This window comes from Haliotis rubra, unplaced genomic scaffold (assembly GCF_003918875.1).
Source record: "Haliotis rubra isolate DU_JTF1 unplaced genomic scaffold, ASM391887v1 Scf3, whole genome shotgun sequence".
NCBI classification, from domain to species: domain Eukaryota; kingdom Metazoa; phylum Mollusca; class Gastropoda; order Lepetellida; family Haliotidae; genus Haliotis; species Haliotis rubra.
The window spans coordinates 7,307,626-7,335,536 of record NW_025766968.1 but is presented as its reverse complement, the minus strand read 5'-3'; the positions used below and the strand labels follow the sequence as shown (position 1 = coordinate 7,335,536).

General features: G+C 39.5%; 1 protein-coding gene across 4 annotated transcripts; it reads left to right on the top strand.

Moving 5' to 3' along the window:
• Positions 1-8,682: 8,682 nt before the first annotated feature.
• On the top strand, positions 8,683-24,605 carry LOC124282486 (COUP transcription factor 2-like). Of its 4 annotated transcripts, none has more exons than XM_046718493.1 (4): positions 8,683-9,601; positions 10,489-11,016; positions 22,278-22,349; positions 22,650-24,605. In XM_046718493.1, exons 1-4 carry the CDS (start codon positions 9,097-9,099, stop codon positions 22,922-22,924), a joined length of 1,380 nt encoding a protein of 459 aa, XP_046574449.1. In that variant the 5' UTR covers positions 8,683-9,096; the 3' UTR covers positions 22,925-24,605. The 4 variants fall into 4 exon arrangements, with proteins under 4 accessions (XP_046574449.1, XP_046574450.1, XP_046574451.1 ...); XM_046718494.1 differs by having other exon boundaries at positions 8,688-9,586; XM_046718495.1 differs by lacking the exon at positions 22,278-22,349 and having other exon boundaries at positions 8,720-9,601.
• Positions 24,606-27,911: the final 3,306 nt, after the last annotated feature.

Here is a 27,911-nt window from a genome sequence, read left to right as displayed (position 1 = left end):
CAAATTAGGCGTCCCCTTGACGATCACATAGCGATTAGACTTCGTATTTTCACAATATGGTCTCTTACGAAAGGCTTTTTCGCCCTGTGGGTCGAAAATTTGCCTCTGTTTCTATCTAAGAGCTGTCGGCTTTGCACGAAGGGTTGGACAAGAATTAAAATAATTACTTTCCTTCGTGGTTATGTTTTCAAAGCTTTGCAATTTTCTGATCGAGGGCTGATAATAAACCTGGCACACTCTGTCGACGTTCGCTCGACACTTTGCTCGTGTCGACTGTCGTCCGCTTTAATCTTGTTCCGTCCCCAACTTTTCTACCTTATTAGGATAAATTGAATAAAGTCGTTAAGCCCTCAGTGGAGACGGATGGCTACAACATGCTCCCCTTTTTATTGTGCGGTCCTTTTGTGGGAGCACGGGTCAGAATCTCCCGATTCCGATTGCTTGTGGTTATCCGGAGAACCTTCTCATCCCCGGACCAATTCAGAGAAGCGGTAACATTGACTTTTGACTGATGGAAGCAGTTTTAAGTTCCAGTGATGAAATGGCTATTGTTTAGATTCGGACATGGAAATATCACTTTAATTTTTTGCCTTTTATGCGCCTTCCCTGGGTTTTTTTTTCCGCCAAATTCGACTCGATTGGTTGTGGTTTGAAAAACGTTGGAGTGAATGAACAGTGCACTTAGTTGATGGGGAACTTTGTGTACGTCTTCAGCGTCGTTTCGCGGTTGTCCCCTTGCAGAGGCAACCTCCATGTCTAGGAATTAGTGTTCAGCTCTCAGTGAGAGTCTTAATACAATGACAACGCGCAGTGCCATGGAGAGATGTCTTGAAATATTTCCCAATATCATCAGCAGTGTAATTCATCTTAATACAACAACGCAGCTTCCATACCAGGGTTGATGTTTTTTATCGAGTCATCGGAAAAGAGCTTGACATTCCTGCTTTCAACGCTTCCACAGATCTTCACTGAACATGAATACCTCCAAACAGCCTTGTCATAGTACTGAGATAATCCAATAATCCACTATACGACAGTATGTCTCTTTTTTTATCAACACATGTATATTTTCAAACATATTTATCACAATATCAAGATTACCCGCTTAGCCTCCACACGCTGCAATTCGAAATGGAAATACCTGGTATAATGGTGACTCGTATACCTACTTTCAATATCTGGGGCGGTGGGGTAGCCTAATGGTTAAAGCGTTGGCTCGTCACGCCGAAGACCCGGGTTCGAATCCCCACATGGGTACAATGTGTGAAGCCCATTTCTGTTGTCCCCCGCGGTGATGTTGCTGGAATATTGCTAAAAGCGGCGTAAAACCAAAATTAGTCAGTCAGTCAGTCCTTTCAATATCTACATTTATTAAAAGTTTCATATTTTAAATATGATTATCAAAATGAAGAGATAAAAGATGTAATTGTCTCACTATAGTATGTCCTTACCAGACAAGGTAGGAGTGTCTCAATCCAATTAAGTTTGATAAACATTTTCTCCAGCCTTCTGTAAAACCAACATTGATTCAAACATGAACTAAAGGTACTAATATAATCTGGTTTATCAGTGATAATCACTCGACCGAATAGAAAAACATTAAAGTCAAATTAAATTCATTGAAGTACTTTCTGTAAACAGTTTCTAACATATATATTAAAATATACATATTTCCTAACTCAATTATCAAGAGTCTGAGACAACCCGTCCCCTGACTAAATGGGTCATGGTGGAAAACGGGATTCTGAACCCAAGTCCCTCACTTCATCAGTTTAGCTCGCATTAGTTCACCTAGTCCGCTTGCATTGGAGAAACACCTTGAACGCTTTCACTAACGAATCATGCTGGACCGATATGAAAGTACATGGGAACTTCTGTGTTTTGCTTTCTTGTCACGTATATATTAATATTCCAACCTCCCATGAAGTCCCTTAAATTCCAGATTCAAATTCAGTCCATATCTAACTTGCCCTTATATGGTCATCCCAACCTAGACAGGTTATGATCGGTTAACAGACTACGCATGCATTTCAACATGCGGTACGATACTTAGCACGTAAACCACCGTCGTCATATTCATGATGTTAATTATCATAACAGGTAGTTTTTTACGAATCTAATTTTTACACATAATCATTCTGAGGACCAAAGGTGACCTGTTCAGGGTAGTTGGGATACACTGATGTGTATTTCGGGGCGGTCGGGTAGCCTAGCGGTTAAAGCGTTCGCTCGTCACGCCGAAGACCCTGGTTCGATTCCCCACATGGGTACAATGTGTGAAGCCCATTCTGGTGTCCCCGTCGTTATATTGCTGGAATATTGCTAAAAGCGGCGTAAACTAAACTTACTCACTCACTGATGTGTATTTCACAATTGTCAGTTTCAAAATGAAATACAACTGTGGTGCATTATTTGGAAATTGAATTTGTAAAATACTTGTTCTAAACAAGTGTTTAGTGCAGTATGATATCCATTGGTTGAGACAACTAGGATATGTTTGTATTCGGTTCTTAAACAAGTGTTTAATGCCGTATGATATCCATTGGTTGAGACAACTAGGATATGTTTGTATTCGGTTCTTAAACAAATGTTTAATGCAGTATGATATCCATTGGTTGAGACAACTAGGATATGTTTGTATTCGGTTCTTAAACAAGTGTTTAATGCAGTATGATATCCATATCCAGGATATGTTTGTTTCGAAACAAGTGTTTAATGCCGTATGATATCCATTGGTTGAGGAAAACTAGGATATGTTTGTATTCGGTTCTTAAACAAGTGTTTAATGCCGTATGATATCCACTGGTTGAGACAACTAGGATATGTTTCCATTGGTATTCGGTTCTTAAACAAGTGTTTAATGCCGTATGATATCCACTGGTTGAGACAACTAGGATATGTTTGTATTCGGTTCTTAAACAAGTGTTTAATGCAGTATGATATCCATTGGTTGAGACAACTAGGATATGTTTGTATTCGGTTCTTAAACAAGTGTTTAATGCCATATGATATCCATTGGTTGAGACAACTAGGATATGTTTGTATTCGGTTCTTAAACAAGTGTTTAATGCCGTATGATATCCATTGGTTGAGACAACTAGGATATGTTTATATTCGGTTCTATACAACTGTGTTTAATGTTCTTAAACAAATGTATGATATCCATTGGTTGAGACAACTAGGATATGTTTATATTCGGTTCTTAAACAAGTGTTTAATGCCGTATGATATCCACTGGTTGAGACAACTAGGATATGTTTATATTCGGTTCTTAAACAAGTGTTTAATGCCGTATGATATCCATTGGTTGAGACAACTAGGATATGTTTATATTCGGTTCTTAAACAAGTGTTTAATGCAGTATGATATCCATTGGTTGAGACAACTAGGATATGTTTATATTCGGTTCTTAAACAAGTGTTTAATGCCGTATGATATCCACTGGTTGAGACAACTAGGATATGTTTATAGTCGGTTCTTATACATGTGTTTAATGCCGTATGATATCCACTGGTTGAGACAACTAGGATATGTTTATATTCGGTTCTTAAACAAGTGTTTAATGCAGTATGATATCCACTGGTTGAGACAACTAGGATATGTTTATATTCAGTTAAAGTTAAAAACACCTATAAATGAAAATAAACTTTGTTATGAATTATCCCTATTGACATCGCCAAACGTGATACACACACACCAGAATCAATTTCCAACCTCAATAATATTGACAGACAAAGGCCCGCGCCGGTCGAAGGAGAAAAGAGGCTGCTCCAAGTGTATCTGCATCAAACTTGATCATTGATTGCAACACATGGTTTGTCGGTATCGGTTACAATGGCTTGGAGTGATCTCGACTACCTTGTAGTCTATACTCGATCTAGTTACACAAGTCGGCTGGAGAAGAAGGACAACTGAAGAGGCTTTCGATGTGTACTTGAAAGCCACTTGTCACTATCTATACTGGGAAGCCTTCATCGACCACCACAACGTAATGAACAACGCTGGGTTATAAGTCACGGCGTACGTCTGTTGCAGACTAACGCTTAGTCTCTGAAAATATATAATTTTGATTGTAACAAATAAACCCATTTAAATTTAAAAGGAGCCCCAGGGAGACTCTTGGCTTGCTTTATTTAAGGCTTTAGCATTGCAGAGAAGGCTGTTGGGAAAATAATATGTTTCAGAGACTGTTAGACTTAAGTCTCTTGTTGCACGTCAAATTTGTCAAATGTAATGGTTTTGTTTTTTAATCACTATGCATCGGCAGTGACATTGGCGAGGCTGATCTGTTCAAAATTTAGTATTGAAGTAGGAAGGACTTTATGAGGTAGGTTGTTATATTTCATTGGAGCCCTGTCATGCCAATGTAACCAGACTCGTCCTCAAGGTCAGGATCGCTAATTAATAATTTTAATGGAATTTATGATGGTATATGTTTATATAATCAATACCATCTGCACCAAAACATCAATACTGGGCCTAGTGATATCCAGACAGAGTGTGAGGCCTCGTGATATTTGTTGTCATTTGATATATTGTCGTTCCATGATAGTGTGAACATGTCGGTCGCATATGTCACCGATATGTTTAATTTTCGAGCGTAGATCAAGAAATATATGTTTGTAAAATAACATAATTTATTGAGTTGGCCAACGCTCCGTGCCAATATACAATGTAATTCATGCCGAACTGTGTATGGGGGCGCGCGACACTGTTATTACATGCCTAGCGTGATGTCATGAAGACCACGTTTATCCAATCACGTCTAAAATCGACTCTTTCAATTTTGATTGAAAAGGTGTAAAGTCGCCATCTGCATATCTAGGCCTTTGGAGAACAATACTTGAAAACCGCTTCAAGTCACTGTCTCAAAACTGAATGGTGAAAAATAGTACAAGGTCATAGGTCGTATATCTTTGGAAAGTTTTATCCTGTAAGGGCCTATTTGGGCCCATTTAGACAGACCTTGGGTCCAAGAGGGCGAGAACTCCGACCTTTCCTCGCGAGCAGACGACACAAAGGCCAACTTGAAAATGTCGTCTGCAACTGTGACAGCCCATCTGCTGAAGGCAACAGCCCATGAGGGCAGAGCTCACACCTTCATCTCATGTCGTCTGACTCATGTGCATTACAGAATGTATCAAACTTTTCACTCAACTTTTGTCCGACGACATTTTACGCCATAGATATGATAGCGGTGTTTGTTCAGCGTTGCTATACCTTAAGCACAGGTGCCACGAATGAGCAAGAAAGTCGTGTGCCTCTTCGCTGCTGCCAAAAGAGCACACATAACAGTCACATTGCATGTCGACCAAGGCAGCGCGGTTTCCATGCTGAATGCATACATGTGTAGCAGACGACATAATGAAAGCGCATTACTTATACAAACCATTGACTGGCGGGTTTCTGTGTTCGGGTCGTACCGCTATCTAACATTTACATGTATTATGCGATTCTATACACTGATACGAGGTCGCGGTGACACTGCAAAGCATACATACTAGGCATAAGTGCATACATTTTCATGACAGTGAATACTGTTTGAAGGGATTCATATTTCAAAGCACGAAGCGTTCTACAATGTATTGGATCTACCAGGTTCCATGACCTGATATGAATGCGAAGGAGGGCCCGCCAACCGATACCACAGTGCTAAAGCAGTATTTCCTCGCTATTCATTTTAAACCTAACCCCGGTTTTCAATTTTCAATAAGAGCTTCACAACTGTGATTTATAATAGAATTTGACGCGTGAGTTTTTGTTTGAGAGGTTAAACTGACATTGATATGGTGTCCGATTAAATCTTAAGGATGTTTTTCGCTTGCGCTGTAACTGTGACCACCTTCCTCATAGACCTGTAAGACAGAGACAGTGTGAAACTTAAGCTAAAACCAGGGCTGAATAAAGAGGAATTGTTTGATAAAGCTATCTATCCAACCAACACATCATATGAGACTGGTGTCTCCGTAGTATAGCCTTGTATGATTTAGGTCACAACCCTTTTCTCACTTGAAACTCTTTATCAGTAATAGCTACACTGCAAAGGAACGCAAGGTTTAATTCCCATCGTACCTTTCTAAATTTATAAACTCGCTGCCATTATTCCCTTTTCTAATTGAATTTATCCATCATTTACGTTTTAATATTTAACACAGGTAGATAACGGTACATGACTAACATGTATTTGAAATTTAATAAATTTAAAAATCCTACATTTTCACAGTGTGGAGATATAGCCACGTGTCACGTTTTTTTTCCAATCAATATTATCTGTCATAGTGCAATATGCAAACCAAGGGAGGTAACCGGTCCGAACTTGCAATTTGAAATATGAAATAATGCAGCAATCATAATTTAGATCTGTGTAACGTATAACCGCCTTCATTAAACAAAGAAATTACAACAAGACGTAAAATGCATATTCACATTTCATATACTTAATCTTCATCCAATTTCCTCAACATTAAAAACTACGAAGTTTCCAACGATTATGTGGTATTACCGCATTAAGAATCCAGTGGTTCTAATTAGCATTTCTGGTACGCAACAAAAAGATTATTTGTGGGAAATTGTTTGTATATTAACAGAGTTCCGAGCAGAATTTATTAAAGTATAATTATTGACCTTGTACATGGTTGACACGCCAGGTGTGCCAGGGTTGCGCCATATTGCGCCCGTGTCACGGTGCCCTTGGACGTTCGATTTGGTTAACACTGCAGTAGACATATGTCCCACTCCGAGAGTTTATCAACCTAAACTCACAATGATGTATGTCAATAATACCAACGTTGAAGAATTGAATTTTACCAGATAGAGTATTTGTGCACCCTTTCACACCGAGAATCATTGAATACATTCATTTCCATTACTAACTCATAGTTAGTTGATATATAACAGTGATATATACTCACTGATTATGAAAATAAATACAATGCATTTGTAAACATTTCCATGCATAATAATTAAGGTCTGTGGTATATTGACTAGCGTTTACTTGATTTGACTTGATGCTATTTCAACGTACTTTTATAGACTGTTTAACGATCATATCAGTGACTTCAGTATTCTTCATAAGGAGGTGATAAAAGTAAAGATTGATTCCATACCGAAATGAAATATTCTATTATCATCTGTAATATCCTACAAAACAATTTCGAAAAATTATTTATTGGTAATTCGTGTTTGAACCTCGCGACAGAAGTCAGTTTCGTGTTCGGTTATTGTTGTATTTATCCAGAAAATACCCACGAGTAATAGGATGTATTTCGCTCTCGCTGCATGATTGATAGCTCCGCTAATTACTCAGTGAAATAAAAGCTAATACATTCTGAGAGAACCGTGTTCCACACTGCTGTAGACATCATAAATCGCCTGACACGGGGACAAGCCAATGCAACGGCCAAGTTCACTAGTCGTATGTACACATCAAGTCATCCGTGGTGCATGTCGATCCTGAGGTAACAGGACCATTTATGTTGGGATATTCTGTACCATACCATTCGGTAACAATATATATTCTTTTCAGCCTGTGTAGAGTTTGATAACAGTTTTAAGGTCACACGGAGTTAGCTTTCTGTATTATCTCCAGTTGAACTCAACCCAACAACCGTTAAGATATATTAACTGTAACTGTTTTACTATGTGTCAACCGGCCCACAAAGTTCAATTATTTCACGTGAAGTCTATTCACCCACATATTTAAATTGGCCACAAGATCGCTCTTGTACTGCTGATCAGTGTTTTTTTGTTAGGGGGCTGTGATGCATTGCTCGCTTGGTTAGCAAGCCACCGACGTCAGCTGGAACCAACAGTGATCTTGCGCAATGTACAATAACAGCGCTCGACTAAATATAGAGGTCAGCGAGAGAGGCATGTGGATAAGATTACGGGGCTTGGGTTAGGGGACATCCTTGTCTAATTCCGTGACCCGAGCATTAGGTCACGGCCCAGACTGTTAGTAAGAAGTTGAGGACCCAATCGAAGCGTCATACATCTGAACCGATAGATTAAGTTATCAATGAAATTTGCCACGAGAGCTTCCTGTGGAAAGTTTAAAGATTAGGGCTTCACATGAATGGGGTGGTGAAAGACTGTTTAAAGTTGGAGATATGTTTTTGACGTATAAAAAATCTTGGGTATATCAAGGAATTAAAGTCATCAACACAAGGTGCCTGGGTTCTATCATTCGTCATGCTGTCCTCGACTGTGGAGTTCGTAGAGCCGACCCTACTCTTAGCCAGGAATCACCCCTGCCCCGTTGAGGTCTTCTGCTATGCACAAGGAGCGCGCGCTTCGAGAGTCGGCAGACGACTGTGAGGCTAGCAGACGACCGCAAGCTTCGGCGGCATGCCGAGGAGATTTCATATGAATCAGTAATTATTTTGATGAGCACGGGAACTTCACCTCCCTCTCCCGTCACCTCCGTAATATTTTAGGTTGGCCTTCCTCCCCTCGCTGAATGAGCGAAGCCGATTGGACCACTTGTGCGCGCGACCCTCGTGAGCGGTGAGAGAACACGGAGCGTAGGGATATGTGCGCGAGGCCTGACAATCGAGGAGAGTATAATGAATGATAGTGCGGACCAATAGGATTGCATCCCTGAGCGCTACGGTTATGCCCCGTGTGGCTGCGGGTTCTGACCATACGACAGTAATTGTCACTCACCAATACACTTCTTGAACTCGCATGACACCGCTCTCCATATAAGGAGAGGTAACCATAGAAACTTAGCAGTTTCAACAGAAGTGTCAGAGTTCAAAGCCGCTCGAGCATAAGCGGGACGGCCGTACACTCTCCCTATAGGTTGAGTCGATTCATACGCGTATAGGGCTTCACTCTGATTCAATAGCTCGGCAGTAGAGAGTACGATTATATTTACTGTGTGCTCATGGGCGAGAGAGGCATCAAGGCCGCATCGCTCTGCTGTTACGAAGGGCTCATGAGGGAAAAGAAGGCACTTAGGAGAGGATCTGTTGTCGCCCGCCCAGTTGTTTGGACTCTGTTGGACTAGTCGGTTCGACTCTACCCCATGACACAAGGCTAACAGCGTTGTAGAGACTTTGATCTTGTGGGAATCTTTACCTTACTATACTGTGCATGCAGCTCACCATGGCGATGTCCCCACCTACTGTCAACCCGAGTACTGTTACCCCTTGGCGCGACCCCACCGACGATATTGGGTGTACGACGACACCGACCCCAACAGCGGCGCCCCACCCGGCTCCGGGGCAGCCCGGCCCGACACCCACGGCTGTCACCCCTACCCCTGGCACCACGCCTCTCAGCCAGGCGTCTACTGACAGCACTCCCACCTCTCAGCAGAATGGCACGTCTAACAACAACTCGGAAACTAATAATAACAACAAACAACATATCGAATGTGTGGTTTGTGGAGATAAAAGCTCCGGCAAGCATTACGGACAGTTTACATGTGAGGGATGTAAAAGTTTCTTCAAGAGATCTGTAAGACGGAACTTGACTTACACCTGTCGAGGGAACAGAACATGTCCAATCGACCAGCACCACCGGAATCAGTGCCAATATTGCCGCCTGAAGAAGTGTCTAAAGATGGGGATGAGGAGGGAAGGTAGGTGGGATACAGGTCAGTGTAATATGATAGACAACTTATCTTTTAAAGATGCACAGTGCATTGCTTAACATGAGGACAGAAAACAATTAGCGATTTTCATGTATCTGTACCCGACGTTTCAAACAATATGTAAACCCGTTTTCAAAAGTATCTGATTTCTGTGAGATTGATTTTGATTTGATAAAAATAGATTTTGATACCACTGACATGTCAAAATTATTACAAAACATGCATGGAAATATTAAAGTGAAAGAAAGGAATATTTTTGTTAAAATTGCCCATTTATCTCGTTAAATGTTATATCTATCAGTGTAAAACTGCCAGATGCATAGGCTAGAAAAGTTAAAAGGAATGTTTTATGGTTACGACATTCCAACAGTGGGAACGAGATGTCTACCTGCTGTCTCTGTGTCCCGAGAACGTTAAAGGCACTGTACATCAACACTCACCAGTGTTTTCACTAGATCCTCATGTCAAGACAATGTGTGTTATATGATAGTTGTATTTGTCGACAGTAATTAGAAAATATTAAAAACAGAAACTCCCTTCACTAACTGTGTGTACATGTTAAAAATGCATGTATGATATTATGTAGTGTGGCAGCTGCTGTTTTCAAAACTTGAAATCCTATGGGTATGGGCTAGTGTAGTTGTGTAAAACTGTGCATCTTTAAAATGATCAGGCAGTTCTGGTAAGAATGACTCGAAATTTTAAAACTTCTAGATTGGTTTGTTTCTGGCACTTCTATCTCAATCTTGAATAAATTTCACCAATGCCTGATAATAAATATTATGTAGGTAAAAAGGTTTAAATTAAAAAAACAATTACAAGCGCTGTAGGTAAAGCCTCGCAAGAAAGGTCCACCACTCAAGATAACATGTGTTCCTGTTTTTTCACAGCTGTCCAAAGAGGTCGTGTTCCCCCTACACAACACCCTTTCCCAGGGCAGATGGCCTTCCCAAATGGGGATCCTTTGAATGGACATACTTATCTTTCCAGTTTTATATCTATGCTACTAAGGGCCGAACCCTACCCTACGTCTCGCTATGGACAATGTATGCAGCCAAATAATATTATGGGAATCGAGAATATTTGCGAATTGGCAGCCAGGCTGCTTTTTAGCGCAGTCGAGTGGTCAAGAAATATCCCGTTTTTCCCGGACCTGCAAGTGACCGACCAAGTGGCACTCTTGCGACTGGGCTGGAGCGAACTTTTCGTCTTGAATGCCGCCCAATGCTCCATGCCCCTCCATGTGGCCCCGCTTTTGGCAGCCGCCGGTCTCCACGCTAGCCCCATGGCTGCCGACAGAGTTGTGGCTTTCATGGATCATATTCGTATATTTCAAGAACAGGTGGAGAAACTGAAAGCCCTTCATGTCGACTCTGCCGAATACAGCTGTTTAAAAGCGATTGTCCTTTTCAGCTCAGGTGAGGGTTTTTAATTGTTTGGTAAATTTGTTTTGTCCTTCTTTTGTTTTACTTTTTTTATGTCAGATATATTGTTGATTTTGTTTTGTTTGTAGATAGTAAATTGTTGTAAGTCTGAAGTAGATTAGGTCTGTCCTGTTACTGGTTGTCAACCCCTGAGGTCCTGTCAGTTTGTCAAAGGGTGGTCGCGTGTTATATTATTGTAAAATTTCATACCAGTAAAAACATTTTTCACATAAACAAAACCACAATTATATTCGAATCCCTAATCCTTCCATGCAGTGATGTAAGATGTCAAGAATTCCAATACCGATTTCAGTTATTTTCAATTTTTGAACAAATTTAAAATTGTCACGGTTTTGTTAAAGGGACAGAGCAGGATACCCATCATATATGACATGTACATTATTTACATTTTACAGTTGTATTTTTAGATGTATTGAAATTGTTATTGAGTAAAATCGCGAATTAGATAAAATCTGAAGTACCCATTTCCTCACCATACTGCGAGATGTTGATAAATTTCACATGCTTAACACGTCCGCACTGCAGTAGTGCAAGTGGTTCCACTCAATCTCTACCACTATAATTATTGTTCATGTGATAAATAAACAATGAATACTAAATCCCAGAAAGTGTGTCTAGGTCTTAAACCCTAAAATGACAATCAGTGTTGACGATAGGGTGATTGTTATTATGAGGGTATGATAGGCCGACTGATAACACAATACAAAGGCTACACCTTCTCTTAAGTGCCAGTGGCAGCCTTAAGTTTTCACCAAACTTGACGCGTTTTAATTAATAATTAGAATCAAATTGAAAGAGAACTGTCGCACTCGAAAATGCATTAATAATTAAATAGAACGACTAGTTCAATTATTCGTACATGATCAAGGAAGTTAAAAAATAGAAAGAAGGGCATTGGCTTTGACAAGAAATGTTTAGAAGTCCAGCAGTATTTCCTCATCGCAGTGTCTGTGTGTGTCGTACCTATTTGTGTAGGTTAAGTAATTGAGGGCAGTTGGCGAAAAAAACTATCGACTGAATATTCTGCACATTATTGGACGATAAACTCGTGGAATAGGGCTAATGCTATAATTAACACGTGGGTATGATCAGTAGATTGTATCGATAAACCTTCAGCTTTTGTACTACAGTCAACATTTGATTTATTGATCGGCAAGTCAATACAAGTCCATTCATTAGGCGGTTTAGAATTGATTTTGCCAATTTAAAATTCCGGAATGAGAGGATATGGGTGGAATAAGTTGTATGTGAATCTTACAGTGTGACAACACGGCACAAGGCGAACAGATATAACAGTAAGTCCATAACAATGAACAACTTGAAATAGTTCTACACCATTAAATACATAGTACATTTGTTCGTATGAATTAACAGAGAATTGATACAGGATTGATACGCGAATTAGGTTCTATAAACTCAGAGAATGTCAAGCTTCAAGAGCAAAGGCCACAGCCGTTATTATAAATTTCAGTTTGGGAATTTTTCAAGGAATCTCTGGGTTTGGATGGATGTTCTGCTATCAAACAAGACGAGCTTAGTTTCTACTTAGTCTTTGTGTGTCTTTGAATCGAGGGAGGAAATTATACAGTGTAGAGTCCCTGTCATTCAAAATCACAGATATTCTTCCAAATTGGTTCCTGTTTTTCATCCACTGTGCTTCGACTGATGGTGATCCTGACCATAATTTGTCGTTTCCTTGGGAAACAGTGGTCTAATTCTGCAAGACGGGAATTCTTTAAACTTAGCAATTTCATCAGACAGTGAAACTGTCTTGCTTTTTTCCAGGAAGAAGTTTGGATTTTCAATAATGGCGGTTCGGAGTTTGGGAGATTTGACAAGTAAACACCCGCTCTGCTTCCTTGTTCAAATTAAAATTTGGTTAGGAATCTATGGGGATCCCTTCTGCTCCCTTCACGGAGCCGTTCTAAGAAGGAAAAGACTAGGGGACGCATCGCCGTGGATTTTCATCGCATTTGGCACAACGCGAGCCTTAGAGGTTAAGCCAATGACAACACAACACGGCGGTCTTTGTTAGACTTAGTCAAACTGATGCATTTCGAAATGATTTACAGAAGAGAACAAGTAAATGAACAAATAGAGAGTGCCACGGGGCTTTTAACGTTCACTTCCCCATGTTAAACTGCGAGAGAAAAATTGTCTTGGAACGTGTTACCCTTGCCCCTTCGGCCACATCCTACGTCGTCTCATTGACATAGAGGGTATTTTGCATTTAACTGGTCAAAAATTCAGAGTTGACAAAGTTTTGTAGTTCGTGACATAGTATGTTTTGCACCTATGCGCAAAGCAACGGTCACGCGCTCAGTTCAAGTGGGAACATGATCTTTGGGATTTCGGAGTAGAAGCAGACGATTTAGCTCAGCAGACGACAAGACAATGCAAGTTGTTAGACCTTTGTCAAAATCTGTGCTGGTGCATATTAGGCAATTGGGTAGTATGGCAACGACTCTGTTGTGAAATGTAACGCGGTTACTGAAACAAGTCGGCAGTCCTGGTGAGTGAAAGAAGCAGACGACAAGTTAATCCCCTGCACGTGGTAGATTTTGAGACAGCTCGAGGCAAAATTGCTGACATTTTTAAATAACTATTCCTAAAGGATAAAAGTTGTGATATATATGTATGTACATATGTGTGTGTGTGTGAGACGTGTTTACTACAAACTACCAAACAAGCACTGATAATTACAATCCCTAGAAGTTGCCTGCTTTTCCCGCGGTTCAGTGTTGCCAGTGGTCAAAGAAAAGGTGTTTATTGTAATAACAGATACTTTACCAAGTTCCTTTAACAGAGCATCTCCGATTCCAAAAGGATGTGCTATGGTGAATTCCTCAACATCCTCCATAAATATTTATCACCTAATGGACCTAATTTTCTGAATATCACGTTGGCAGGAGCTAAAAATTTGTTCAAACAACAAGAGCCTCTAAGTCGATACTCCGCGCTTATTTTCATTTGAAATCAATACCTGCACTCACGTTCATTTGTATCGCTCTAAGGGTGTTCCATAAAAATCATATGTTTTGATAACACCGATAGTTTATATCTCAGGACAGGTGTGGTGATACCTGTGAAAGATAAAACAAAAGACCTGCGTGATAAGAATATTTTAAGTCGCAGCTGAAAAGGGCATTTTGTGAGATTAATACAGTTTGATATTACCAGAAGGTATTGAGAAGGTATTTCCGACATGTTGACAGAGGAATCTGTTTCAATAGGTGGATCATGTACTGTTAAGGGTAGCTCACAATGTAGTTCAACCTTGTCCACGAAGTTGGAATCGGGTATAAATACACAACAGGCTTCCTTACCTAATGCCTTTATTACAATAATAGTTCACAAAGCAAACCCTTTAGAAATGAGCACGTGAGTTCACTCTGAGCCATTCTGTGCCAATCTCTACTAATTATAGACAAACACACAGTATTCAAACATGCATAAAATCATGGTATACGCAAACAAACAAATAGCTGTAATAAGAAAGGTTCTGACATGTGCCGACATTCTCAAGCCCTAGTGCAGACTTGTCGGTTGACTATTTGCATTATGATTCACTGAAGTTTTTGCCTTTGTTCAGCTCAAATTGGTGTAATTTATGCTGTCTGACTGCCATTCTCTGCTTCATTTTTAGGTTCAGTCAAGCGCTAAGTTTTAAAACGAGACTAGAGAGTTTCTCTGCTCGTGTTCTGTAACTGATCTGGGTCGCTGATCATTTGTGTGAAAACATGCAAGCAGAACTTCCGCTGATTTCCGCTTTGACGTGTAATCTTCGTCTGCTTCTAGCTTACTAAACAGCACGTGGTAGCAGACGACTAAATGTCGTCTGCGAGCCCAAATTTCCCGCCACAATAATTGCAGGGGAAAATGGGGCTGTGGTACAGCTGATTAAAACTATTTGATTTGAAGAAACACTTGAGCTCATTTGGCAACCACACTAAATGCTTCTGAGAGCGGCTTTATTAAAGATTTCAGATTCACTGTTGAAATCACTTCCTCTTTGTATTAACAGGTAATTGATCAGTGCAGTGTGTTTGTTTATCTCATTATGCATTAATAACTGCCACTTGTTAAAGAGTCGACGCCAGAATGTGTAATTTGTAAACACTATTAATAAACTGGCCATCATTTTTAACATAAGAACTGTTACTTTAAAGGGGTGCACACAAATTAGAATTGGGCTTCTTAAAAAACTGAAACTGTAGTATTTGGAAAACAAGTCTTTCATTGAGAAAAGTAAAAACAACTTAGACAATTCAACTTTTCACAAATAATTAGAAATACTTTACAAAGTTCGGATGTAATGTCTTTAATAACATCTAAATACTTAGCAGTTAAAAGTCCCATGTAGATGTAAATAGATTAGCAACCATTTGTAACTGGTACCAGCCTTTGCCCAGGTCATGCGCTTTTATGAAACATATAGTGAACATATATTCCGATTGCCTGATCCAGTAAAGGTCGTGGCCGATATTTAATATGTGTTGATGTTTGGTGAAGGAAGCGGGCTGCAGTCGGCCTCCCAGCAGCCACATCAGTGTTGCGCCATCAACAATACGCGGAGTTGTCGACTGCAGGTGTTTCAATGGTTCCAGCACTGTGCAGCTATGCCGAGAATTTTACATATGTTGACGCTGAGCTTCGCTTGACGCTCTGACAAGCATGCTCGCTGTTTAGTATTCTAATAGATAGCATACTTTATTGCATAATATTCTCCTAAATTGTACATATGAAATACTAATAGGTTCTTTGTTGTTTCCATATTGCTGCAACCTTATGAATATCTAGGATACGTACTTACACTAAAAATAATAAAAAACATATAATTATTACTTCGGATTGCTAGTTGTACTATTGATTTTGAGCAGAATACAAAGATGCCTTAATGAAAACCTGATACATCTTATTGTCAATTACGTCACCTGATACTAAGCATCCCCTGTCATATTAATCCCAGTGATCACAGCAGAGTCAACACAAAGTTCCAGCTGTGGTTAATGATTTTATATTACTGATTAAATATTATTTATTTTTTTCATTTTAGAAGGTATTAAGGGTTATGCAATGTTGTCAACACACATAAGCCCGTGGCAGTGCTACTTAACTAGAACCACTCTCTAAGCAGACATATTTCAAAGTGGTCGAGTTAAGTTAAAATAATGATTAATACTAAGCGAGTTCGAGCGCTAAAATATGAGGATTTAAAACATCATGGAGGGGCGCGTTCGGCTGAAATATCAATATTCTTGCCGCAGTTTTCACGCCTTTATTTCCCAACCAAACGCGTAATTCATAATAATACAATTTAACCCTTCCAGCCTAAAATTATACCCATCCTAAAATTATCCCATCTTTGCCCAATTTTATGAATCATAAAAGTCGCCGCGTAGCGAGGCTAGGACTGTCCCTGTTCACTGCCCTCCCTTGTGACTGGTGGACCCTGTTCGTAGTAAAATATCACTGGTGAGAGAGAGGGGGCAAGGTCACACGAGGGGGAGAGGGACTGCCCGACAGCGTTTTTTTTATTGAAATAAGCTGTTAACACGGGTCAAGGTAACCTTAGGTATGATAGACAGACTTTCAATGACGTACATTTAGATAAATAGAAAAGTTGATTTGTAGGTAGGTATTCGTTAGGTAACACTAACGCAATCGACAATGTCAAGTCTGTGTTATCGTATTACTGGCGTACTTTAGCAGTAACTGGAAATTGACATACGTACTGAGCATTTGTCTAAAGGTCGGTTTAACCCAAGTCTGTAACATATGGTCATTTGATGAAACGATGATAGCAAATTCTCAGTTTAGCATATGCTATGTTCTTCCGGCTGTGAAGACGCGATTACATGTTTAAAGATCCAAGTCGCAGCTCCTCACTGTAAGACGGCTGGGGGCTTTTCGAATTTTAACTAGGTCATTGTCGCGAGCTATTCGCGAGCCGTAGACCCCAGTGTCGGCGGAGCGACATTTATAATACCCAAAGTTCAAACAGCAAATTTTCATCATTTTCCAACCACGAATAACATAAAAAAGGCCCCTTTCTTGTTGATAGTGTCATTATTCTATGGTGTATATATTATATGACTAATTGCCGCTGGTTGAATCAATGCTCTGTGTCGGGTCACAGCTGTTGGCCATACGGATCCTGACCCTGTAATTTGAAAGCCGCATTCCTTGCACCACGATCTTAGACCCGTCTAGTCACTCTCACAAGTGGGCCATGGTGGCGTGTAGCGTGATAAGAATGCCAAATGAGGCCAAGAAAATTTTATATGTGCTACTTCCATGCTGGGTATTTATTCATCATAATACGCCACAGCGTACAATTACATTAAACAACGTGGAGCATAGATAACAATCAGGAAATTAATTATTGTAACGGCAGTATATATGCATTCTATAATAAATCTGTATGTATAGTATACATCATATATACGTTTGGCTTAACTCATAACGTAATGTTTAAATGTAATATTTCCTAATTTCATTTATTAAACAATAAATATTAATAAAAATCATTATGGTAGATACATATCTACATATATTTTATCAATAACATCTGATATTTGAATTAAAAAATATGTTTTAATTTAGGCTAGAACGATACTTGTTAATGGGTATTTTCAAACTAAACTTTAATTAATCGAAAACGTTTCATAAATATTGATATATCGATAGAGGGATAAATTATGTATTGACTTAACGTAATATTGAGTATGAATGTATGTTATTTGGGTTCTATACAGTGGCCCGTGGTTATAGATTATGTCATTTGATAGGTCTGTCTGCATACTTTCACGCCGTACTCTTGTACACACTGAACTGACATGTCATTAACACTGCTTCAGATCCAATCAATGATAGTTCAATAGGCTCTTGTCTGATACATATTGAACTATTGGTCTACCAGGTGACATTGTCGCGCCGCCTAATAAAGACCGCACATATTTCAATCGCTCATTCAATATTGTTATGTACAAGAGATACATTATCTAATATCTAGCGATTAAGCCTTTGTGTCGATCATGTCTCCAGCTGCCGAGTGCACTGACATGCATATGTGCATATTATGTTACATGTTACTCCCGTTTAAATTACATATTTGATGTAAAATATTCAATTAAACCCAAGGAAGAATATTGATAAAATATCAAAGGGAGATTCCTTTGCACAACCGGTAACCATTAAGAAATAAAAATATAATTCATGATTGAGAGTGTGTGGTGTGGATTGGATAAGGGTTGATGTACATAAGTGTCTATTAATATAGATTGGATACAGTTTGGGAATACGATGAACGCGAGGACTATTAGTCTGGCAAATATAATACGTTATGGTTAATACGAGCGTCGTAAACCAAGCCTAACTTCAGCTATATTTTATACACATCACTGCACCCGCCATTTCAGTCGCAATTAAAACTTGTTAGAACACAGCTTACAGCCATAGGTTAAATATTTCAGGGTTAGTTGCACGCCATGTGCTATAGTATCCAGGTCGGGTTGTCAACTACTCCGCTCTGACAAGTGTATATGTTTATAAAAGTAATAACAAACATAATATCGCATGACCTGGAGCCACAAGCGAGCGTAACTTTATAGTAGTCGGCGACCTTTCCAAGCCCCCACGGAAGCTCATCCCTACACTATTTTCCTGCTGCTAATTTTAGGAAGTTGAGTTTTTTTCCAGCTTTAAATGCTCTCTGTTTGGTTTGAACTTTTCTGATGGCTCTCTTGTGCACAAAATAGACCGTGTAATTTTCTCTTTCCCGCGCGTGTTGACGTCTAAAGCAGTTGTGGAGTTTTTCCCACCGATAATACAGCCTTTTTGACATGATTTTAATTAGTAGCGAGAATCCATGTACTTACAGGCACATCATTGTGTCAATCTGAGCTATTGGCTGCCTGTTGTTGACATTATTGTTCAGACAATTCACTCTTTCGATGTGTACTAGAAGCGGCAAATTCGAAGCGACTTTAATCTACAACATTTAACCAAACAATCAATATTAAGTAGTTAAAAATACTGCCCACCAACATTGAAGTAGTTACCACTGAATATTTTTTTTTTTCAAAGTTGATTTTCTTTTTTAACCGTTATCGGATAATAAATAGATCCGAAGCTGCTCTACTGATGAAATCTAAATTAAACGTTATAAAGACACCAATGTCGAGGCAGTGCTACATCGGGTTATTTCTTTGTGTTATATGCTCTTGTAATGTCTCGTTCAATCCAACAGCGTCACAGTCGACCACAACAAAAGACCGTTTTCTGCGGAGACAAATTAATTCCTGATGATGTAGAGGCGGGATTCAACGACAACTAATATAATGGTCGTTCCCCTAGTCCTGTTCATTTTATTAAAACAAATAGTTCATGTTGCAACTGCGAACTCCTAATGACTAGAGGGCAGTCTCAAGTTCCTGCTCTTTGCCGCATAACATTCAAAGGGTGTGACTCTTTGGAAAAGCTGTAGCGAAGAAGAGCTGAGAAATAACATAGCTTCTCCGCAAGCACGTGTATAATTTGTTTCCGCACCGCTCGGACACGTCATCCACGGTTTCGAACCACCGAGGAACGTTGGACTCGGCAAAATGTAATCGATTGTGGCACAATCATTCACACCTCTAAAGTTCCTGGCTTGCTCATGTAGTTGACGAAGGACCATGCCGTTTAGCAGCCGAGCAGAATGCCCTACACGAGTGGAGTCATTAACTTAAAGTGATCCCGCAATTCAAATAATTACCGACGCTAAAATAATGACATGCCTATTTGATGTGTTCATTCGGACAGAATCTCGGCTTTGTTCGCTGTTTACTTGCAAGCACAAGCGTAAAATGTTCGGAAATGCGCCGACTCGGACTTAAAGGTTCTTTTGATTCCATCTATAGTTATCGGGTTTGCTACCTCGTAATCCTGAGCATAGGCCGTGGACTAGGAATTGAACAGCCCTGCCTCAATAGCACCATGCCCCGGAACCAAGGTTCAATTTTCCCCTGTCAATAGTTGTTACAACAGTCTCCAATTATGTTGAAAATATGAGAGACATTGTTTAATGATACAGGACCTCAGCGAACGGATAAAGTCAAAGGAAAATCGAATCTACGTGGTGGAACGGATTGTTCGGGACTAAGAGCAAACGAAGAACCATTTTATATCTGTATCAATATCCTCTGATCCAATATCGCCATCCGAACACACGACCGCTGTTATTTGAACAATTTCATATACAAGCATTGCTGACAATTTCATATCGGTACGGTCATTCGCAGGTCCTAACAGATTCAACCAGACCCTTCTACTCAATCTCCAGACCCGACCAAATGCTCATTGCGGCCGATGGACAGTCAGGGAAAATTGAAATGATTATTCCTCCTCGTCCTTTTGGCCGACGAAAGCTAATATCTATCTGAATTGCGATCAATACATTATGATAGGGGGTCACGAAATATTATTGTCAAAGTGTTTCAATCTGAGATCCCGGCGTGTTCGCTCGGGTCATCGTATCGATAGTTGTCTTCCAATTTGCTTGGACTTGGTGTCGACATCTTTATCGTTGTTTATGCTACTCTTTGTCTGCACCGCGGCAGAATGCTGGCAGTGGGGGGATAGGAATGGTTTTCTCTTTAGCTGAAGGATTATTCAGTCTGTATTAAATTTGAGTGGAGTGAGGGACTTGTAGCTTGTGGTGAGGAAGACCTCAGGTCAAAGGTCATGGCGTTTATGGAAGTAGCAAGACTATTAAACACTTCGAATTACGCCAGCATGATTTATTTGGTGGTTTGGACGTGTCCATTAAGTTACACCTACTTATAGTCAATATTTATCCTTGTCAGATTGTGTCTTTCAAATCTGATACCGATAGTTAGAGCAATAAGTAAAGTATTTATTTGGAAACGATAATACATCTGTCTTCATTTATTATTCCTACGATATGATTGCAGCGTGTATACCAGAATATCTCGGTGTTCAATAGGGGAGCAATTTTCATATAAATCTGAAAATTTGTGGGATATTCTATGCAGTGGTAACTCTTAAAGCAAGCAGTAACCTCATAAGATAAACAGGTGATCATTTTCGCTGACTAATAGTAGCTTGGTGAGACATATTTGACTGGTGTGTCCCTCGATTGTGATAGATTCTCTGGTGTGGGAATTTTAAATCAAAGCAGGGAATCGGCAAAAACTGCGCATCAGACGGAAAAGAATGAGTGAATAGATATATAACGGTTAGTGACGTGGTAGTCATGAAAAATGCAGTAGGGGAATTGTTAAATGCTTGTTTCAGGATCGAGAGAGAAAAAGTTTGAATAGGCAATTGGAACAGGCAGTATGAAAGAATGAGTGCTCATCCGTCCAAGACATAAAATATTAAAACCGTTCAACCTGAATTGATCACAAGTATATCTTGACGAACCACAGGTATTCGCGATTGTCGACTCTGAAATAAGATCAGTAACCGAAAATGATTCTGCGAAGTCCATTTCAGTTCATTTCGATTTATTATGGGGTTTTCTTTCAAATAACGGTTATCTGGTCATTGATGTATTTTGCTAATGATATGTAATGAATCACGATAGGCTGATCGATGGGGTGACACGAAATATATGTATTGAAGTTAATGCAGGGAATAATACATGATGTATACCATGTGCAATATACACTCTTTCATGTAACCTAGTGGATTGAGATATTCAGATTAGGACTGTGTATTGGCAAATAAATTGTATTGTATTGTAATTGTATATAGCGATTTAGGTACCCGTATTGCGATATATTGGACACTGAAGTGTTTGACAATGAGTGCAACTAATTGTGCATGTCAATCCTATTTTCTACATTACAAGTCCCTGAACATATATGTTATGGTTCTGATAACAGCAATCTCAAAATTAGGCTGCATAGTCAGGGATTTGATTTGATTTTTTATACAATATATAGTATTACAGTTGGCCGTTTTGTCATTGAATAACGCAGGAAAACATTTGTTGTGAATGAAGGTGTGTGTAGATTTTAATTTAAGCCATAAAGATAATCACAAGAACTTGATATGTGTTCTTTACCCAATATACCGGTTCTCAGAAAACATATTGCAATACGTATCGTTTGAAAAGCCTATTGCGATATACCTATATATCGGTAATACCGTGCAGTCCTAATTCAGATAGAAGTATATTGATATTTGACGTTTTACAAAGGCTAAAGTATTTTTCTATTATTCAGAAAGTAGCCGTGGACAAATAGCTAGAAAAGTTCCGGTCTTGCTAGGTGACATGGGAGTGACAAGCGAAATATGTAATTATACAATTTCTGGCCCAAACTTTTTGCACGAAACATGAAATAAAATGTTTCTATTTCCATCAATAAGGAACATTTATTGAATAGGAACAAGTCAGTGTCACAAACAAAGGTTATGAAACTATAAATATTACTCAATTGTAAGCAGTGAAATCACTTCACTCGATCTAAGATCAATTTGTGCATCATGAATATGATACAGAAAGAATCTTAGTCTAGAATTCGAAAAGGATTCTGAGCTGAAGTTTGGTTTTGAACTTGATGTATAGTTGCTAATGAATTCATTCTTTTTTTCAGATGCTTGTGGCCTGTCAGATGCCAATCACATTGAAAGTATTCAAGAGAAATCCCAGTGCGCTCTCGAGGAATATGTACGCAGTCAGTATCCAAACCAGCCTACCCGATTTGGCAAACTTCTTCTGAGACTTCCATCCCTTCGCTCGGTCAGTGCTCAGGTCATTGAGCAGCTTTTCTTCGTGAGACTGGTAGGGAAGACCCCGATCGAGACTCTTATACGTGATATGTTGTTGAGCGGAGGCTCTTTCAACTGGCCCTACATGTCGATACAGTGAGGAACTTGAATCCTAGTCTTTCCGAGAAGGGCCCGGTGGAAGTAGACCTATTGGTCTCGAATGTTGGCAATCTTTGACTAGCCATAGGTCAAACTGTCTGGCGACCCTTGCGGTCAACCACGTACTCGATTACCAGTTAGTGCTATTATCCATCTCAATATAATGGCTTTTGTACGAACAGTGCGTTTATCGACATTAGCACATGGTTATTGAGAAGTTTGTGTAAATTCTAGCGGTTTTGACTTTGACAAATTTGGGCTGAATTTTAGCCTGTACTGATTATTGCTCTATTACCCTAGAGATCTTCATAATGTGCTATAAAATACTCGAAATGACCCTTTAAGAGATGATGACTTTATGCGGTACGCTGTATGTCGGGGTACTATTGTATCCTGATGTATGAGACAAAAGTGCTATAACCGATGAAAGAAAAGTGCTGAGCTCCGAAACAAGTGCTGAACAACTGTCACGAGCGGGCTGAAGGGACCCAAGAAGCAGCCTTTTCACTTGGAAGCCCTCAAGGGCCGACAATATGAAGCCATGCGACACTATGAACTTTAATGCCAGTTCGGGTGCCAGCCGAAGTGCACCCGCGGCCACAGGAGTTAGGCCGGTATTACACCTTCTCTTCTACATTCGAATGAAGACTACGTCATCAAAAAGTGTGTATTCGTCATCATAAAGTGTGCACCACGTGCACCATTTCATCGTTCAACAAGGGCAGCTGTAGTTACTTCGTCATTGACTTAATCCACGCCCTTTTTGCTCGGTCATTGTCTGGTATTGCCCGATTTGAAGAAACCAAGTTTCAATGAGACTTATCGCTGAGTGTATTCACGAAGCAAACGACATGACCGTCGACGCAAAAGGTTCGTTCAACCTTAAATAGTGTTGTTTTTGTAAAAAATGACTCTTGTATTCTACCATTTTCAAGTATTCCCATCATTTTTGTCAAATCAAAACTTTCCATATGTCACAAATGATGTCTATTGAATAGATTTACGCAGGATGTAGAAATATCGACAAAGTGTTCATTATCTGTTCTTGTAAATGTGTTGTCACTAGTTCATTTCAATGGTTCTAAACCATATCATTTCATTTGCATTAGGAAGAGAGTCCCTTTAATAGGCAGTGACTATTTTGATAGGTTAAAAGCACTTTTGGAGATGCCCCAGTGGGTAGACCATCAGCAGTTTTTAACAAATTCCAAATCAAAATACTTGTCTGTTAAATAGATACTTTTCGTCACTAATATGTCATCCCCATGTCATTGTAGTGTCCAGGTTTATTACTCACCGAACTATACAGAAGGTATTTCGTGAATTGTGTGCTTGTAAATTACCAAAAACTCAAAAGTTATTAGCTAATGCCAAAAGTTCCCAAGCGAATACTGCCGTGTTATCTGTAAACAGTACTCATAGAGTAGAAAACACGGGAGAGATAGTACAACCTTGCTTGCGACCATTTCCACATCTTTATAGTGTTTGTTGCTTCTTGAAAAAAAGCAGTGTCCGTTCCGTTGCCACGCAAAGGCGTTTTGTATAATGATCGTTTTATGTATGACCTACTCTCCTTTTTGTTTGCTCGGCGAATATTTTCACTGTTGTCCGCTTCTATACTTGTGTGTCAAAGACACTATACAATGGGCTTTAATACGATTAAAACTGATGTTAAAATTCAATTCTGAGTGATTGTCCTCTTTTCATTTTTCGTTCGTTGTTTTTAGGACAACAGCTTTCTGCTTCATGTTGTTTCATTAGCAGTTCTGAAGCAGTTACAACCAGGCACACAACTATGCTTCAACACTCAGTGTTGATACATAGGCCAAACAACACTACATACAGGCAAGACTTACAAATAGTACTTGGATGTTCGGACATGTTATAAATTGAAAAGAAGCCCCAGGGAGACCAGAGATTCAGAACCTTGGGAAATCTAGACCTGCGTCGTTTAAGACTTTAGCCTTGTAGGGAGGGCAGGGCAAGGTAGTAGGGAAAATAATGTGGTTCAGGGACAGGGACAGACGAGGCAGCCCGATTAATGGTCACTTGTATGCACCAACTTACGCCGCATTGTCTCTGAGACATATACAAAAGAACTTAATACACTCGGTGTTCTTTCAGATAAGATAATAGACGACAGGTTTTTTATTGAATCTAGACTTTGGTTTCATAATAAATATAGATTCCATGGCTGTAGTAGATGACAATTCTATCAACTGAAGTGTCAGGTTACTTTGTTAGATCCAAGGACTGTTTCTTTAATCAACGTCCAGGAACCAAAAGGTTTGATTAATAGACTGAGAAAAACAGTATTTAACATACTTCGATTCATAGCGTTTGTTATACTTGTCTAAGTCTTTAATCAACGTCCAGGAATCAAAAGGTTTGTGTAATAGACTGAGAAAAACAGTATTGAACATACTTCGATTCATAGCGTTTGTTATACTTGTCTAACCTAATAGGGAGATACAAAAAGATTATTTCTCATACAAGTTCATCCACTTTAGGCCGATTACAAACAGTTTTCACATAAACAGGAAATTAACTAAATTTAACATTTTATTTGTTGTTAAACGCCTCGCTCATCAATGTGGCTGAATAATTAACTAATACTACCATTACTACTACCTATGATGATGGGTGATGATTTAATTCAACACATATTATCACATTGCCGGAATGAACTTAGATTAGGCATAATTTTCACATGAATTAACTCCTGTCAAACCCATACATATTAATTTACGTGTTTAATAAAGACCAAAATCATATCCCTTCTTCAAATGTACGTCGTAATACCCTGCATTTCAAAACGAATACACAGCTATGTAGACATGATATCACTCTATTTGTGATAAAGTTTTGTGTAAGGACATAAAGGCGAGTACCCATTAGTAAAGACGGGTGTCTGGCTCGACAATCCCCCTGTCTCGCTGCGGCCAGACCGGTCGAGTATACTGTTCCCAGTCGGGGGAGGCGAGCCTACACGTAATATGTAGGTTACCCAACTACCCTGGATTTACATGAGGGCCCAAGCAAGCCCTCCACCTTCTGATAACACTGACATTTTCTCCTCCCCAGTCTAACCCATGTCTCTAGTATGTTCGGAACTCCGCGAGCGTAGCTTCTCCCCCATCTGGTGTGTGTTTGTAAGGGACGTCTAGGCCTCGGCTTCCTTCAATAGAGATCTATTGTCCCGGGTTAGGTCACGTTGAAAAGGTACAGAGAAAGGGTGAGGCTCTTGTTGAGAATGGGGAGAAAAACTCGAGACTATCGTATTACGATTTGCTCAACCTGTGTTGTATGCAATCGTTGCGAGATTCAGGCCCTTATTTACGATATGCGGCAACACTTAACCTTTAAGAAAATCGCAAAGGTCTCAACGTCTTTCCAAATCTCTAAAAGTGCGAGAGCACACGTGTAAAATGAAATATATATCCTGTAATGTAATTGTGTTCTTCTCTGCCTACTGTGATCGTCATATTCGATACATATAAATGGATACAATATTAATTTAGTTGCCTATTTGAAGCGTTATGAAAGCGAAACCTAACATTGATTTGAATAAAATGTCACCCCTTACAATGTTTGCATAACATATAAATTAACCTTGAACGACAAATTTCACAAGATTTTTCAAAGCATTACCAAAGACATGCAATCTCAAGCCCACATCCCCTGAAAATCACAGCCAATTTCACCTGCACAAGCTCTGTACTTCACAATGATCTAGCTGGCTTTTTTGAAGGCACCACTCCCTCCATATTTTCAAGGGCAGTCAACCGTGTTTCAATTATTCAATACAGCGCCTATCCGACCTCTATACAACCCTACCATGTATCTTTTGGCTGATTCCTCCTCTCGGGTGGGACCCGGTGAATGAGAGCCGTGTTATATGATATCCCGCCCTCAAAGGGTGCTGACACTGTCAAATGTTGAAAGAAGATACAGTGCTAAAACACACATCATCAGCCCGTACTTGTTACAGTCCAGGGGGCCTATTTAGTTCATATTTGTCTTCAAGCATTCAGCTGGTAGAATGACGACTCGTAAAACTTCAGATATAGTTTATGTCTCGCATTTTTCTTCCAGAGTTAAGATTTCGTATCGATTTAAATGAGCTGTTCTGTTCACATGCACTTCTAAATATGGTGATCATGAAATTACGTTCCACTCCTTGCTGTTTTTTACAAGATGTGAGCTGGACTGGAGTGCATCATCTTGCTTTCATCTTTATAGAACAACCATGATTTCTGGAACAACCATATTTAATACATTAGGTTAAAATGAATATTTGAACAGTCTACGTTCATAGGGATATTTGAATATATGAGGAAACTTGAGAAATTTGATTATACCTTTCACAATGTGACATTTCAATCCTCGAAAATATATTGTCGATAGAGAATGTTGCTTCAGCCTTTGAAGCTGATCCGAGTGTTTTGGGTTTGAAACATCGCTTAGGGAGCAAAATTTCAGAATTTAATTATCTTTCTGTACTAGCAATAGGTGTGGGTGGATAGGGCTTCTGAGGCGAGCAACTTCTATTGAGAGGCTTCCACTGTAGACTAGACCATGCATACTCTGGGCTGCACGTGGACATGCATATACAAAACTGCAACTGGACATGCACAGGCAGAGATACACTAGGACCTGCATATTGTGAATGGACTAGGATATACATGGGCTGACCATGTACTCGCTCCAGACTTGGGCATGCATATTCTAGATCAGACTAGTACATGCATAGTCACTAATGTGGCCTAGGACATGAAAAGCTAGGACATATTTTGCCATTTTAGGACATATCTTAAATATTTTAGGACATATCTTAAACATTGTGCATATGCTTTTGACACACCGTGTTAGAACGAACAAAATCAACATGTCCACAATATAATATTTCTCTCTCATAAAAGTGAACAGCGTATGGGTAGCAATATTAAAGCAACTCAGCTCTTTTGTGTTAATTTTCACATCTTTTG